This window comes from Ornithodoros turicata, chromosome 6 (assembly GCF_037126465.1).
Source record: "Ornithodoros turicata isolate Travis chromosome 6, ASM3712646v1, whole genome shotgun sequence".
In the NCBI taxonomy this organism is placed as follows: Eukaryota; Metazoa; Arthropoda; class Arachnida; order Ixodida; family Argasidae; genus Ornithodoros; species Ornithodoros turicata.
Window position 1 is genome coordinate 63,375,499 of NC_088206.1, and position 14,526 is coordinate 63,390,024.

The following is a 14,526-nucleotide window of genomic DNA, read 5'->3' on the forward strand; positions in this document are numbered from 1 at the left end:
TTGATGGGGATGACGACCTTGGTAGTCCTTTAATTTTGTACAAATGAGGGAGAGAGAGAAAGACATGAGCAGGATTTGACGCATGTGCATTTACTGGCTCGCCCTTCGTACTAGCTAAGCGAGACATTCGAAATAATCGGGTTCGAAATGCATGCTTAATTTGGGTCGGGACAGCGTGAGACTCCGAATGAAGTACTACGTAGGTACTGTTTGGGACACGGTTGTCTAAAATCTCCAGCCCGTTGCCGAGCAGTCCCCTATTGGCGATGTCGCGCTCGAAGGAACTATACACCGCGACCTCCTAGATTATAACGACCATGTCATAATCGGCAACCCCTATGAGGAGCCCGTCCCGACCGCACGATCCGCTAGGGGCGCCACTCATCGGCCCGCGACAGCTACATCATGACTGGACAATGGAAATTTGAATTCTGAACGCGCAGAAGCGGACGCATGACTGCCGTAGCAGACGACAGCAATATCTCCTATGAAAAGGCGTAGAATGATGATGATAATGAACTTTAGAAAGAAGCATCCCCCGTGAGACATCCACGGCTTATGCAAAAATACTAAGGTACGTTGAAGTACAAAGTATTGCAGAAATTGAGTAAGCAATAACCGGGCCGATGAGTAGCGCCACCGCTAGCTTCTAAATGCGGCGCAGGGAAGAGGTGCTTATGACATGGTCGTTATAATCTAGTAGGTCGTGCTATACATTATACTAATACAGTCTCCGAGGGGAGGAACGCACCGACACCCGTTGGGGGAGAGAACCATAGCAGAATCTGCGTCGTCTGCTAGGGAGAGCAGTTGAGCATAGGGGATCGCTCCGCCACGGGCTGGCGATTTTAGACAACCGTGTCCCAAACAGTCCCAAGGTTTGCTGAGATGGTTCCACAGACCAACTGGAAACTTGACATGCACACAAGATTACGGCGAATTTAGAGAAGCTTGACCGTGGCGTAAGAAGACACAGAACCTAGCATGAGTCCTAAGCCCAAGAAGACAGCTGCCATAGATCCGGCAGTTTCTTGATTTTCTGGCGTGGCAGACCTGCATGTTGAATGGAGATGAACGTGGATTGTGCGTACGAATATCTGGTACTCACTTTGAGCTGTATGTAAGCGTAATGCTGGTGAGATAACCATTAGAGAGCCCGAAGAGGCACATGAAAATGACGTATGCGAGGTCACTATTGAACAGGACTGGAAGATGCTGCCGCGGGTGGGCGTTGCACAGCAGGAAAAGGGGTACGAAGACGACCCTCGCCAAGCAACTGACTAATATTGTTTTCTTCCAAGTGGCGCTCTGCAAAAATCAGTGTTCAGTTGTAACAACACAATAATGAGTGGGAGTCCGTTTAGAGCGATTCCACTTTTCGCGTTGCGACGTGCTTTTTGTACGATTTTGACACTTTTGCCATAACAACGGTGGTAGACCGTTTGTTTTCGACTGCAAGTGGTGCTATCGCTACTCCTCTGATGATATACGCCACCACATGTGTCGCCTTTGTGATTTCTTATTATCGGCTTTGTTCGGCGGTATTGAACTTTTTATTATTTTTTTTTTTTCATCTGCCGTTGGCTTTTCCTGAAACCCGTATGTTTTATTAGATTAACTAGTACGTCCTCCGTCATAAGGCATTGAAAGGAAGAAGGAAGCGCGTTGCGCGAAGCTGCGCTTAATTTATCAGGCAGCCTATCCTGCTTTTCGTTGCCTTTTTTCGTTGTGCGCGATTAAATTTACGTCATCACCCTGAAAAAGCAGCCAAGAGTGGTGCTGCGCAAACGTGGAAGCCCACTCTGGTCTTCTGGCGAGACGTCACCAAGTCTCTGCGCGAGGTCTCATTCCTCACTGCAAATTCGTTTGCTAGGGACACGGCACAGTGCTACTTGCGGGGGACTCTCCACGTCACAGAGCGACGTCAGCAGCACCACTCGGGCTCAGCGTCATGCATCATTGACATTTTCCGAAACCATCGTTATATCTGGACTTCGTTGTAACAGAGACCAGGAATATGCGCCTGATTCTCTTCTTGTGTGCGTGCGAGAACTAGGGGGGGGGGGTCGACTTTTGTAAGGAGGGGTAACATCTGTATCTGTTGGCTTTTACGGATTTTTGGATTTTATTTTGTTGTTTGTGTTACAGGGTCCCCCGGGAACGGGGGGTTGTTGGGAAGATCCCCGACGGAAGCGTCACTTCTTGATCGTCATTGTCTCGGAAATTGTTTTATCGACTTACCATCGGTAGATAGGCACAGATGAATCTTCCAATGAGATCACTTATATTGAACATCATGAAGCACGATAGTGGTATGAAGAATTTGTCTGAAAAAGGAAGTGTGCGCTGGCGACATGGTGCATATTTGACTCGCGTGCAACTTACTGGTGATAGTTGAACCATTGTCTGCGTGTGTGGAGACGACTAGAACCATGATGGTGGGGAAGATGGAAAGGGTGACCCAGAAAATGAGTACGATAGAGGTGAAAAACATCCAGCCCTGCGTTAAGAATCCGTTAGTTCGTCAGGGATGAGTGACGGGCTTCCTTACCCCTTTGAAGATGTGCCACAATGATGTTTTCTCTTTTGTACAATTATTAGCGAAGTCCACATACGACACTGGAACAAACATACTGCGTTGAGGCTGTGAAGTATTTTCTAAAGCTAGCTTGAAGTCCTAGCTTAGAGGCAAAATAAAGTTGGTGAATGGTGTGAAAGACTGGTAATTTCCCGTGAATGAAGCGATAGCATCCGAGCACTCGCACATGAAAACCGCTCGGCTGGATGTTGTCAGTGAACTTTAATTAAATCTCTCATTTCACGTCGTTTTTAATTCAACTATGCGAGCAGAAGAGTTCTTGACGTAGGTTTCCTTGCATTTCAGACGTGCAATGTGGTCAAGCTACACCTACAAACATTTCCCCGTTTATTCAAAGGAACATTTTGCGATCCTGTTGTTATAGAATAGACCTCTACCCGAGAAACGTCATCATGACGTTGGTAGACAGACTGAAACCGACACAAATCGGAGGGAGAGGGCTGGGTTCCACAAATGGCCAATTGTTCGCTGCCTCCTATTGAAAGAAAAGTAGGACCGAAGGTCTCCCTTTCATGGACCATCGTAATCCCCTCAAGACCGCGGCTTTCGGGCGCGACCTTGTTTCCGCCTAGCTTCAAGGGTAGTTCAACTCTACCAAATTGGTGGCGCTGGCGAACACTATGACGTCATTTGTTTACAAACAGGGAAGGGTCTATGGGCACTTGTTCGCTGCCTCCTATTGAAAGAAAAGTAGGACCGAAGGTCGCGTCCCGTTCAGAGACCATCGTAATCCCCTCAAGACCGTGGCTTTCGGGCGCGACCTTGTGCGCCCCAGCGTATAGTTCAACTCTACCAAATTGGTGGCGCTGTCGAACACTATGACGTCATTTGTTTACAAATAGGGAGATGTCTATTAGAAGCCTCAGACAGCTCAAATGGTCGCATGTCAACATCGTCTCACACATCTTATCCTCTAGAGCGCGACGCAATAAAGCATTCTGCAGCAGGAAAAACCAAAGCCTGGCTCCAAGGGAACGCCCTCGTGACGTTACAGTGTCGTCAAACTGACGTCACGTCCCGCACACGTCTATCTGCGCGGGAATTTCAAACTGACTGGATTACAGCCATTTGTAAAATCGGGGAACGCACCACCCGAGAAAACAAAATTGATGTTTGAAGGGCGAATCATAAAAGAAGTCCGTTAAACTTGCCGTGTTCCCTCGCGTTCCACTATTTCGCTTCCAGAATTATCTTAGTCCATTTTAGAGATGGGACGAACCCGGAATTTTCCGAATCCGCATCCGAATCCGAGGATAGTTCTGCGAATCCACGAATCTCGAATCTTTCGAATCCTTTCTTATAACAGAGTTTAGAAAGCAAGAAAAAAGAAAACACTTCTACTGAAAAGTGTTTTAAAGCAGAAATTGATATCTTTGTTTAATGAAAGACAAATTAAATAATGGTTCACTCCCGGGAGAAAACATGCCCATATATTTCTTCAATGTAATTTATTTAACACGCGTTCATTGACTACAGGCAATAAATAAGCGACTCAGAATTTCCATAGAACTAAGAAACAATCAAAAGCAAGACAATTTTACTCGCTTGTAATGTAAGAGTTCCTGCCTGAACTCTCTCAGTCCAGAGCAATGTAAGCAAACAAACAAGAAAACACCGCTGCAAGTTTTGCGTTAATGAATATTTTTGTTCAAAAACATAAGCATTCTCACCCGTTTCTGCTGCGTTTTTTTTATCAGCTATGACACCCGATTTGCTGAAGAGTCCTTCTGACGATACTGTCGATGGGGGTGTGATCATTTTTAGGCCAATCAAGCTTTTGGCGGACTTATAGGAGGCCCCAATTTTAGAAACAAACGAACAAACACGTGGTTAGTGGGATCGAAAGATTCGATTCGCCGTTTTGAGCACTGGGATTCGGATTCCCGAATCTCCAATCCCTGCTTAGGATTCCAGGATTCGCGGATTCGGTTGGCCCATCCCTAGTCCATTTACATGCATGCGAATGAGATTGCGCTGCGGTTTGCCCACTGATCTCTATAGTATAGGCTAGATCGCGCATAGGGTGTTCCACAGCGTGGTCACCGGCCGCCATATTGGTGGGCCCAACGCATTCTGTCGTCTGCATTTAGTTCAAGCGGGGCTGCCCGTATTTTTTAAAATGTCCTTTAAACCAAAGGGCATGTCGTGCCAGTTTAAACCGCAATAAATACTCCAAATCAAATCGCTTCCTATTGTTTCCTATGGGAGCAGCCGGCGCCAGTGGGCCCTCCAACATGGCGGCCCGAATGCACGCCTCTTCCCCACGAGCCCCTCTCCCATGCGCTATCCAGCCTTTATACATAGAGATCAGTGGGTTTGTCGCGCAGCCTGTCTCTCACCTGTCTGCGTGCCAATGTAGTACTTGTAGAAATGCTGTGCGTGGAAGAAGTACACCAACAATGAATGGAACGTGAACAATGGTTGGAAAATTGTGCTAAGAGAGAGTGAGAGAGAGAAAAGACGCTTACAGTTTTCAGGAGCACTCCAAAGCAGACCTGGGTTAAGATAAGTGTTAGGACGGCCAAAATGAAATAGAGCAAGGCACTCGTCGTGGGAGATACGTCACTCATCAAGCACAATATCTGCGCTACCGTAGCAAACACGCCGCCCACAGCCTTTCGTGAAAAATATGAAACAAAAGCCATTGGTTAAAACGCTTCGGAAAACCATTTTATTTCGCATCACGTGAAGCACACAAAACTGACCTGTCCGTAGACGTTTGCTGCCATGTACCTCACAGGAAAGCATCCTGCCAAACCCGTACCTCCGCCTTGCAGGAAGCCAGAACATACTGATCGAGGATGAAACAGACTTTAGTGGGAAGCGAACATTAAACTGTCAATGTTTCCATCTTTGCTGTGCGTGCTCATTTAGAGAAGCAGAAACCGCCCGAGACAAAGCAGATGACGCGGAGACTCAATGGCCACCCAATGACAGTTCTCACACGTCACGTGTCGTCTGCCGCTCTGGTCTGCTACCTGTTGGAACTAGGGATACGCTCCTTTCACTGCGCAGGAGTTTGAAAACCACGTTCCTCACTGTGCATATTAAACCCCCCACCGAACACATTGTTTGGGAACCTGCCAGAAACCCTAAACAGAGAACTGTGTACTTACAGTTTATTAGTACTACAATGGCTAATGTCCCTCCCAGAAATTCCATTTGATCTGCAAAAGGAAACATGTGGCTAAACAAACGTACATTGCTGTTTAAATGACTAGTAAATTGTGTTTTATGGCACCAAGACAGATAATGCGTAACATAATGCTTACGTGAGTCAGTATTTATCTTGACCAAGACAGCCGTCACTACGAACAGTACAGCGCATCCAAATAGGGGCCAACCAATCCTGCGCGCTGGCTGCACTCTGGAGAAATAGGGTTATAGGTTGATCGTTCTTTACGTGGATGTAAAGCAAGTACCTCCGGCTAAGGTACGTGTTGAGTGCCAAGGAAAAGATATAAGGTACTTTGCTCGCTATGGCCAAGTAGCTGGGAAACACAGCTTGAAGTTCTGTCTTTCCTGTCACGACACTCTCATTTGCTGAAACGTTGCGGAACTTGTACTTCCAGTACTGCGTGAAAGCAGAAAGTATTTTTGAAGGTCCCGGTAATGTACGTGCACGAAGAATGATACTATAACTGTGTGTTCACACGAGCGACATCCACACGGAAGATTCTAGTGGAAGAAAAAGCGAAAACACTGCTCACAGAGACGAAGTTCCGTCCTGTGTTATGTTGAGCATTCACACGCTGCCGAATATCGGGAGTGGCGTACTGCGCGCTTAGCAGACGACACCGTCAGCGTCATTCCTGTCGTCTGCTACGGAATATCTTGTGGCTGTGTCGCAGGATATTCCCTACGGTTAGCAGTGTACGTGAACACTGGACGTTGAGCGCTCGCGCTGAGAAAGCTATGTCGTTTTTCGCGTCTTCCGCTTCTGCGGGGAATGTCGCTCGTGTGAATACACGGTAATAGACAGTGAAGAAGACACAAACTACACGCTAGCTGGGTGCGAGCCATGATAGAAACGAAAATCCCGAGGCACTGTGTATTCATACGAGCGGCATCCTCACGGAATATTCTTGTAGAAGAAAAAGCGAAAACACTGCCCACGGAGCGGAAGTTCCGTCCCGTGTTATGTTGAGCATTCACACAGTGCCAGAATATCTGAAGTGACGTACTGCGCACTTAGCAGACGACGATAGGAAAAGACGCTGACGGTGTCAACTGCTAAGTGTCGTCTGCTAATTGCGGAGTACGCCACTCCCGATATTCCGGCACCGTGAATGCTCAACATAACACGGAGCGGAGCTTCGACTCCGTGAGCAGTGTTTTCGCTTTTTCTTCCAATAGAATCTTCCGTGAGAATGTCGCTCGTGTGAATACACGGTCAGACAACGTTATCGACACTAGATGATGTTGCCCTAGCTCTCCCCCATGACGTCAGGGGTGGAGACCGATCACGAAACGCAATGTTGAGGCGTGACTATACATTCATTCCGAACGAGGAAAAGGACATTTCTAGTCGTTGGGATGATCGCTTTCCGCGTCGCGAGACTAGGAGGCGAAGCGGGCTCGAATCCCCTCGCCGGCTGTGCTGTCCGAGACTTTTCCTGGATTTTCCGGCAGACTTTCCAGGCGAATGTCGGCACAGTTCCCCCTGAAGTCAACCCAGGACACATACTATCCTCCTGTCAACGACGTAGCCATAAAAATATTCCGGGAGGTGTTCTGTGGGGACTTTACACGGGAGAGGAGGATTTCCCCTCGTTTCCCTCTCCCAAATGCACTACAAAGGTACAAAGGTACCATTGCCGGAGAACTCCGGGGTTTGAACTCACAGACTCCCCCCCCCCTTTTTTTTTTTTTGGCTACGCCAGTGCCTCCTGTCTCCTTCCTGCTGTCCTCTCTCCTTCTGTCCTCGTCTGTACGTCGCTCATAACCACAGTTGCTTCGCGGCGCTAACGCGGTTGGGTTTCGCGCCTGTACTACGGTCCAAACAGCAGCAATGCGGGAAAGACATTTAACGCGGTAATTCCGGACGAAATAGTAAGCGACGTACGTCATCGGCAGTGATGAAGAAATTCCACGGCAGGAGGGAAGCGATGCCGAACAGGAACATGGTGATGAACACAAAGTTGAACCTGAAAGTTTGATAGTTACAGTTTCATTTTAGCTTATATCGGGCAATAGATGAAAAAGAAATGCGAAAACCATCGTATCTCAAGGCACGCAAATTGTCGGCCGCGCACAGATCCCTTAAAGAAGCGATGCGGACCTGTGTCCCCCTCCGTGCTTTCCGTGCTTTCGCTTAATTCTGGTGATAACAGCAGCATGATTACTACGCAAAGTTATCTGAAACAACAGTGAGGAGGAAAAAAGAAGAGGCGGATCACCGTTTTCACAATTTGCGCGACTCAAAACGACTGTTTACGCATTTTTAGTCTTTTCAGCTTTCACTATTCTAGTAGGGAATATATTTCGCAATAAAATGGGATAAATCCGACATGCTTTCCAGTTTCTGGCAAAAGAAAAGAAAAGAACAGGAGGTTGACTTGGCAAATTTCGGAGCCCAATTCAGAAAATTCAATTTCTCGCGACTTAAACTTGATAAAAGTGCTCGGAAGTCATTGCAAAAGCTTCCCCGGTATAAGTGGCGTTTACCCTACGATTTTCAGACAACTGGATTTTTCAATAGGATTTTTAACATGTTAGGTGAAACGTATTCCACTCTACATTCTACTTCCGACTGTCCTTTTTTCTGTCTTTCTCTCTCGTTCTTGCTCATGGTATGACAGACTCAAAGAGATAAAAAGGACAGGGGCAAGAGGTATCGTAATTATCACCACATATTGGAACAAAGTCGAACCAAATGGCAAGTGTTAGATAACACCTACTATACGTCCTCCAGTATACAAGCTTGCACGTTCTAAAAAAAAAAAACTGAGTAACTTTTGTCCTTTTTGTCCTCACAGTCCCATGCACATAATCTATGTGCATAAATGAAAATACTTTTGAGATAAACTGATATGCCAAGTTATAAAATCTTGTGACACGCATAAAGCACAACTTGCCGAGAAAGAATCACAAACAATTTCTTGCTCTGAGGCAGAAAATTGCTTAATTATATTGCGTTGTTCCATCAAATTCCCACAGAGCGCATATTTACATTATTTATTATATTTATTTTTACTTTTAGTCTGCGGACTATTTCCCGTGCTGGAGGGAGACCAAAAATATATGGGAAGGAATCGCAATCTGGGGAACTATAGGAGCTGTAATTATTCTCCAATCTCCTTTCTTCTTAGAATGCATTCCCAAATGGTCACAAGCTTCATCAAACGTTTCGTTTCCCGTGCGGGAGATGTCATCAGTGTCAGAGGAAGCTCCGTGATTCAGAACGTTATCCTCACTGGCATCCTTTGCCTGCACGCAGCTGAGTTTCATTAGTTTAGATTATCACATACGATATGTGCAACCGATCTGAGCTTATTAAAGACTCTGCTAAAATTATATTAAAATTGCGGATATTATCAAAATTATAAAGCCCTCCCTTTCTCCGCGGTCGGAGCTCAAGCGCGTTTATCGCGAGTAGCCAAAGTCAAAGATTGTCGAGAGGATTTTTTGTACTTACGGATCACGAATCGCTGGCGGCGCCGGCATGGCTGGGAGTGGGGTGCTGAGAATCACGAAAATTAGTCAAAGAGATTCAGAGATTCAACTGCTACCACGCACCGAAAGACACTTATACGGTCATAAATATGCAGTTTGTGCGGCAACGCAAGAGTCGAGGTATGTCACACGTTTATCCTGATATCACTACAAACAATGGGTATGTGGGTACAACGCGAAGGCCGATAACGGGTGGATTACATATTGCATATAGTCCTTTAGGGCCAGTTCTCACTTGGCGACGTCCGACGCGACGTCGGCGGAAGTAGAGGTAGTAGAGTATTTAGTAGTAGTAGAGTACAGTGAACTCTCGTTATTATGACCATGGTCGTTCCCGAAAATTTTGGTCATAATGAGGAGTTGTCATATTAACGGGAGGAGACTTGCATAGGTTTCACTGCATTGTTCCCCAGTAGTATGGTCGTAAAGCGCGTATGTCAGATTATCGGGGGTCATATTAACGAGTGTTCACTGTATTAGTAGGAGAGAATAGAGAGAGGTTGGAAGTAGAGTATTTCCACAGCCCCGTCAGAGCGCAGGATTTTCATGAGAGAACTGATGTTCTGAGGCTGGAACAACATAGAGAGGACAAATACATACAAAGCCTCAAATTGCCTAAGAAATGAACCATGAAAGATGGAAGTCACTGAAAAGGTTAGCCAGCTGTAGGACTCGAACCCACATCTTCTGGATTACCGGACCAGGGCTCTATTACTATGGTTAATTTCTTAGGCAATTTGAGGCTTTGTATGTATTTGTCCTCTCTATTCAAATTGATCTCAATTCAAAGTGATGTTCGCTCTTTCGCTTGTGACAGAAGCAAAAGCAGGATGAAAGAGAAATACAGGAAAGATAGTGAAACTGATGGGGGATTGCATCGTCACCAGACGCGCGTATACGATACGAATGGACGTAAATTATAAAGATAAATAAGTGCATGATTCACTCCTGTCATATTGACCTGCCCGTGTACAGTTCACCACCAGAGATGGCTGGTAAAGAAAGACTTTTGTTATTGAGGCGATAATGAAACTGAAGCACACTCAAATTAATTACGTTTTTAACGCGAAGTATCTCGACTGATATCTCCTTGAGGAGTGGTTAACTGCGTGTTCAGTAGTGATACAGATGGTACAGTTTTGGATGTCTATCCCAGGCAGCACAATGTACCGAAAGTCGAGTGCAATAGGGGTGGACAGTATGTGTCTTATCAATGTTCTTTAGTTTCACGAGTCTGTTCAAGGCCTTCCACCTACCCGTCCACCCCCATTGCACTCGACTTTCGGTATATTGTGCTGCTTGGGATACCATAGGTCGGCGCAATCATGATCGCAATGCCTTATCAAAGCCTGATGATCGCGATCATGAGTGCGATCACAAAGCACTGGCAAGGCTGCCGCGATCATGATCGCGCCGACCTATAGTCTATACAGCGTTCATAGAGTTCGCCGTTACTTCACACTTCCTCAACTGTCCATACATGAAAGGGCTGGAGAATGCAGGACTTAGATCACGTAGCAGTCGGATCACGACTGTAGTTTAACAGACTCAATCACTCTCTCAATTCGTCTGTGTTTCATACCCTTGGATCTGTTGACTGGACGCGAGAGGTTGAATGATGACTACATCGCCGATCCGTTCCGGCCTGAGCTTTATCAGCTCTGTTTCCGTCGCTCCGTTGCGTAAATCTTCTTTCGATCTGAAAACATTTCTTCTTTACCTCTTTTGTTCCTATCTACATCTTAACGCTACTTCATTCTGTACACTCGAAAGTATGCAAGACATGCCCCATGTACTTATGCAACTGTGCTTGTCTGGGTTCTTTTCTCTGGCTCGGAGTCACTTGTTGCAGGAGTTAGCCTGCATTTTGAGTCTTTAACGGTTTTGCGGTGCACATATGATGGATCCATGTCATAAGCGGAGAGTATCATCAAAATTATGAAGACTATGTAAAATGAGGCTCTGTGATCGATTTCTATTGCCCCCTCCCCCTTTTACGTGCATACACACAAGCTTACGGGAAAAATTTGGAGGGATTTCTTCGTTGGAGAAGTCCACCATATGTTTGGCGTAGAATTTACTTTTGCTTAGTATATTTTATTGATAGTTGAATTTACTCACCTTCGTATACGTTTAATTCGATTTAATTAGTAAATTAATCGATATTTTAAAATAATGACTAACAATTATATTAATTGCACAAATTTAATAAATTTAACCGAACTCCAAAGCGTATATTAAATTTCTTATACGCAGGCCACATAAACGATGGGGAAGACACAAATTCTACGCCAAACCTTACACGGTGGAAAATGAATTGGAAATATTCTGCTCTAATTCCAACAGTGAAAATGCCTTTGCCCTCGCTTTTTTACCCAACCTTGTGAACTTCCAGGAAACCTGCCGCACGGCGCCCCTCTTGGGAAGGCGCACGGGGCGGCCGCCCCCTCTCTCACCCCACGGCGAACGATAAGTCCGTACAAGTTTATGGAAAACGGTGGCGATTTGGGTTTGTTGCAATTCATGTTTTGGACTCAGTTATTTGAAAAGGCATGTGTTCTCTTTTTGTTTATTTTATCATAATCATAAATTCATAATCAGTAACGCTTCGTGCAACGAAGACACTGTTTTTGTTTATTACCCTCACTTTGTCCTGTTTTATCGTGCCTCAGATGTTTATGGCCACTTGAACCTTATCTGTCACTAATGTGGAAAACTTCCTACTGCCATCGAACCGCGTTACAATTCAAGAGATTGGGGAATACCGTAAAATGCTGGAGAGCCCCGTAAGCTACGGTGGAGCTTTCGGTCGGTGGAAATGGGCTCGGGAATGACGCGAATAAAGTAGACATGGGGTTTTATTATTACGCGGATAATAACGCGCATCTAAAGCTGACACGGCATAAGGTATGCTGTACGAGTGGCAAAAAGAGAGCTTTATCTTCTGCCGCAAGGACACATTAACTCGTAAAATCTACGTTTGGACCCCGTTATATCTGTAATCACAATGCCACTCTTCCATTTGACCTTGTTAACCACGGGGCACATATGGGCTAGACGCGTCGACAAATCACACGCCCATAATTATAACCTAAAAGCGATAAAACCCCGGTGCAGGGGACACAAAGAGACAATACAGACGAAGCACTGACTGACAAACAACTTTAATGGCAGGGACACATCTTAAATATACCAACTGCACACCCGACCCCCTAGTGGCAGCCAAGGCCGTCATGCTGTAATCACAAAATTATCACAAAGTTATCAAAAAGCTATTACGCAAACAAGGCACCAAGTAAACGCCCCCCCGGAACAGAATTCGCGTTAGTTATCAATGAACTGCTCGATTGTATCCGTTACCAACACGGAAGGCACGCTAATGCAACTATCTCCAGCCTGTTTTATCAACAAGGCTTCCTTATAAAGAAGAACACCTAACTTATGACTTTTAAACAACACTTTTGTGTTTTTGAACAGCGGCTCGCACTAGGAACAGGTTCTTAAGTGTTCCCCCAGCTTACCATACCCCTTTCCTCTCGAAGCTCTATGTTCCATCAGTCGTACGTATATTTAAGATGTGTCCCTGCCATTAAAGTTGTTTGTCAGTCAGTGCTTCGTCTGTGTTGTCTCTTTGTGTCCCCTGCACCGGGGTTTTATCGCTTTTAGGATGTACCACCAAACAGCCCGGTTTTTATCGCTTTTTAACATAATTATAAGTTGGGTTTCCGATTTTCTCTAACCGAAAAGCAACCCAAGCTAAGCTTAACCTACGCCGGTAAATTTTTTACGTGGGCGGCGAAGAAAATTATGCACCGATAATAACTGGAATGGGCACTTCAAATTATCTGTTGATAAATGTAACTTCTAGAAGAAATCATTCATTTACTCTTTCTTCTATACTTATTGTCAAATCCCCCACCCCCTCGATATGTGCAAGGCAATTTATAATAAACAAGCTCCAGCAATAGGTACTTTAACAAAGAAATGTAAATAAAGTGTCGCATTCACTGTATGCATATAGGAAATCCTCATCGATCTTCACCGAGCGTCTTCACGTTTAAAATACTGCTACCGAAAATTACCGATTTCTCACAGCGTTTTTGTTCTTTCTTTCTTTCTTTTTACGAAGCACCGAAAACCCCGTTTTCAGCCTTTTTGGGAAGACTCTGGAGGCATCCAGAACCTCTTAGAACCACTAGGGGCTTGCTTAGAGCTGGGATGACTCTGGATGTATCCAAACGAGTCGCTGAAAACCATTTTTTGCTCGTTTTTCATCGGTTTTTCAACCCATAACTACAAGATGCATTTGGAGACTCAATAAAGGCGCACTGATATAAATCGAACACAGCTGATACGACAATTTCTTTTTCAAAATAGTAACAGGGAGCTCACCGAAACATGGTATATGATTGCAGCCGTATACTGTGACGCTCATATAGGGAAACTCCGGAAGAATGTTTGCCGCTATTATCTGGCTCTAATTGCGGTCTTCAGTCTCTGACGCAACCGTCTCCGTCTTGTGATTGGCAGCAGAGACAACAACGTATAGCGAATAATCGCAGACTATATAATTTCAAGGTGGCTAGGCAACCGCTATATTGTCTGGATTAAGATCAGTTGAGCGTTGCCATATTTTGGTGCAGAAGAAAGTTGAGGATGGAGGGTAATTTATTGCTATGGAAACCAATAATCGAGACTATTCTTTTCTTTATTTCCTTTTTGGGCACTTCTGGTACCTATAGAGGGAACCAGCGGTTCCCAACCAATCATCCTAATCGTAGTGGTTAGGACGATCGCTTTCCACGCCGAGACTGGGAGGTGACACGGGTTCGAATGCTGGCGGCATCTGTGTTTTCCGAAGACTTTCCAGACAAATGTCCAGTTCCCTCGAAGTCGGCCCAGGATGCATACTAACCCTCCCTGTTCTCCCACTCATTCATGCTGTCCTCTCTCCATCTGTCCACGTCTGTATGCCGCTCATAGGCACAGTTGCCTCACAGAAGGCATGGTAATGTGGGCAATGAAGAAGAATGTGGACTCGATCTTCTAGAGCACTGCAGTGACAGCATCTGAGAGAGCCAACATGACTCTAGCGGTAACGCCATTCAGCTGTAAAAGCCACATCGAGTCGCATTCGATGAATTAATGCAGCGTCTTGACGAGGGGTGATTCCTGGCATGCGAAAAGCGAGCGTTGGATCAACTCCTGTCGGCATAGATGGGGGGGAGAATGTCAGTTGTCCATTGGCGGGA

General features: G+C 45.5%; 1 protein-coding gene and 1 long non-coding RNA gene across 5 annotated transcripts in view; one reads left to right on the top strand and one right to left on the bottom strand.

The window, feature by feature from the left end:
• The window catches only part of LOC135396988 (equilibrative nucleoside transporter 1-like), a 17,268-nt gene continuing 2,742 nt past the window's right edge, over positions 1 to 14,526 (bottom strand). Inside the window, exons 1-15 of one of the 4 annotated variants that reach the window (XM_064628263.1) lie at positions 13,667 to 13,711; positions 10,857 to 10,973; positions 9,237 to 9,281; positions 7,665 to 7,746; positions 6,022 to 6,173; positions 5,872 to 5,966; positions 5,716 to 5,766; positions 5,305 to 5,390; positions 5,068 to 5,214; positions 4,939 to 4,972; positions 2,552 to 2,619; positions 2,386 to 2,500; positions 2,242 to 2,327; positions 1,109 to 1,308; positions 1 to 1,053 (exon numbers count right to left, since the gene is read on the bottom strand). In XM_064628263.1, the coding sequence (XP_064484333.1) occupies positions 942 to 1,053; positions 1,109 to 1,308; positions 2,242 to 2,327; positions 2,386 to 2,500; positions 2,552 to 2,619; positions 4,939 to 4,972; positions 5,068 to 5,214; positions 5,305 to 5,390; positions 5,716 to 5,766; positions 5,872 to 5,966; positions 6,022 to 6,173; positions 7,665 to 7,746; positions 9,237 to 9,281; positions 10,857 to 10,973; positions 13,667 to 13,674 (1,398 nt within the window). In that variant the 5' untranslated portion in view covers positions 13,675 to 13,711 and the 3' untranslated portion in view covers positions 1 to 941. Of the gene's footprint in view, positions 1,054 to 1,108; positions 1,309 to 2,241; positions 2,328 to 2,385; positions 2,501 to 2,551; positions 2,620 to 4,938; positions 4,973 to 5,067; positions 5,215 to 5,304; positions 5,391 to 5,715; positions 5,767 to 5,871; positions 5,967 to 6,021; positions 6,174 to 7,664; positions 7,747 to 9,236; positions 9,282 to 9,337; positions 9,414 to 10,856; positions 10,974 to 13,666; positions 13,712 to 14,526 lie in introns of those variants that run through there. The other 3 variants (XM_064628265.1, XM_064628266.1, XM_064628264.1) reach the window with 3 other exon arrangements.
• LOC135396997 (uncharacterized) overlaps positions 9,182 to 14,526 on the top strand; it is a 16,382-nt gene continuing 11,037 nt past the window's right edge. Inside the window, exon 1 of the long non-coding RNA XR_010423570.1 lies at positions 9,182 to 9,394. This is a non-coding gene — a long non-coding RNA (uncharacterized LOC135396997). The remainder of the gene's footprint in view (positions 9,395 to 14,526) is intronic.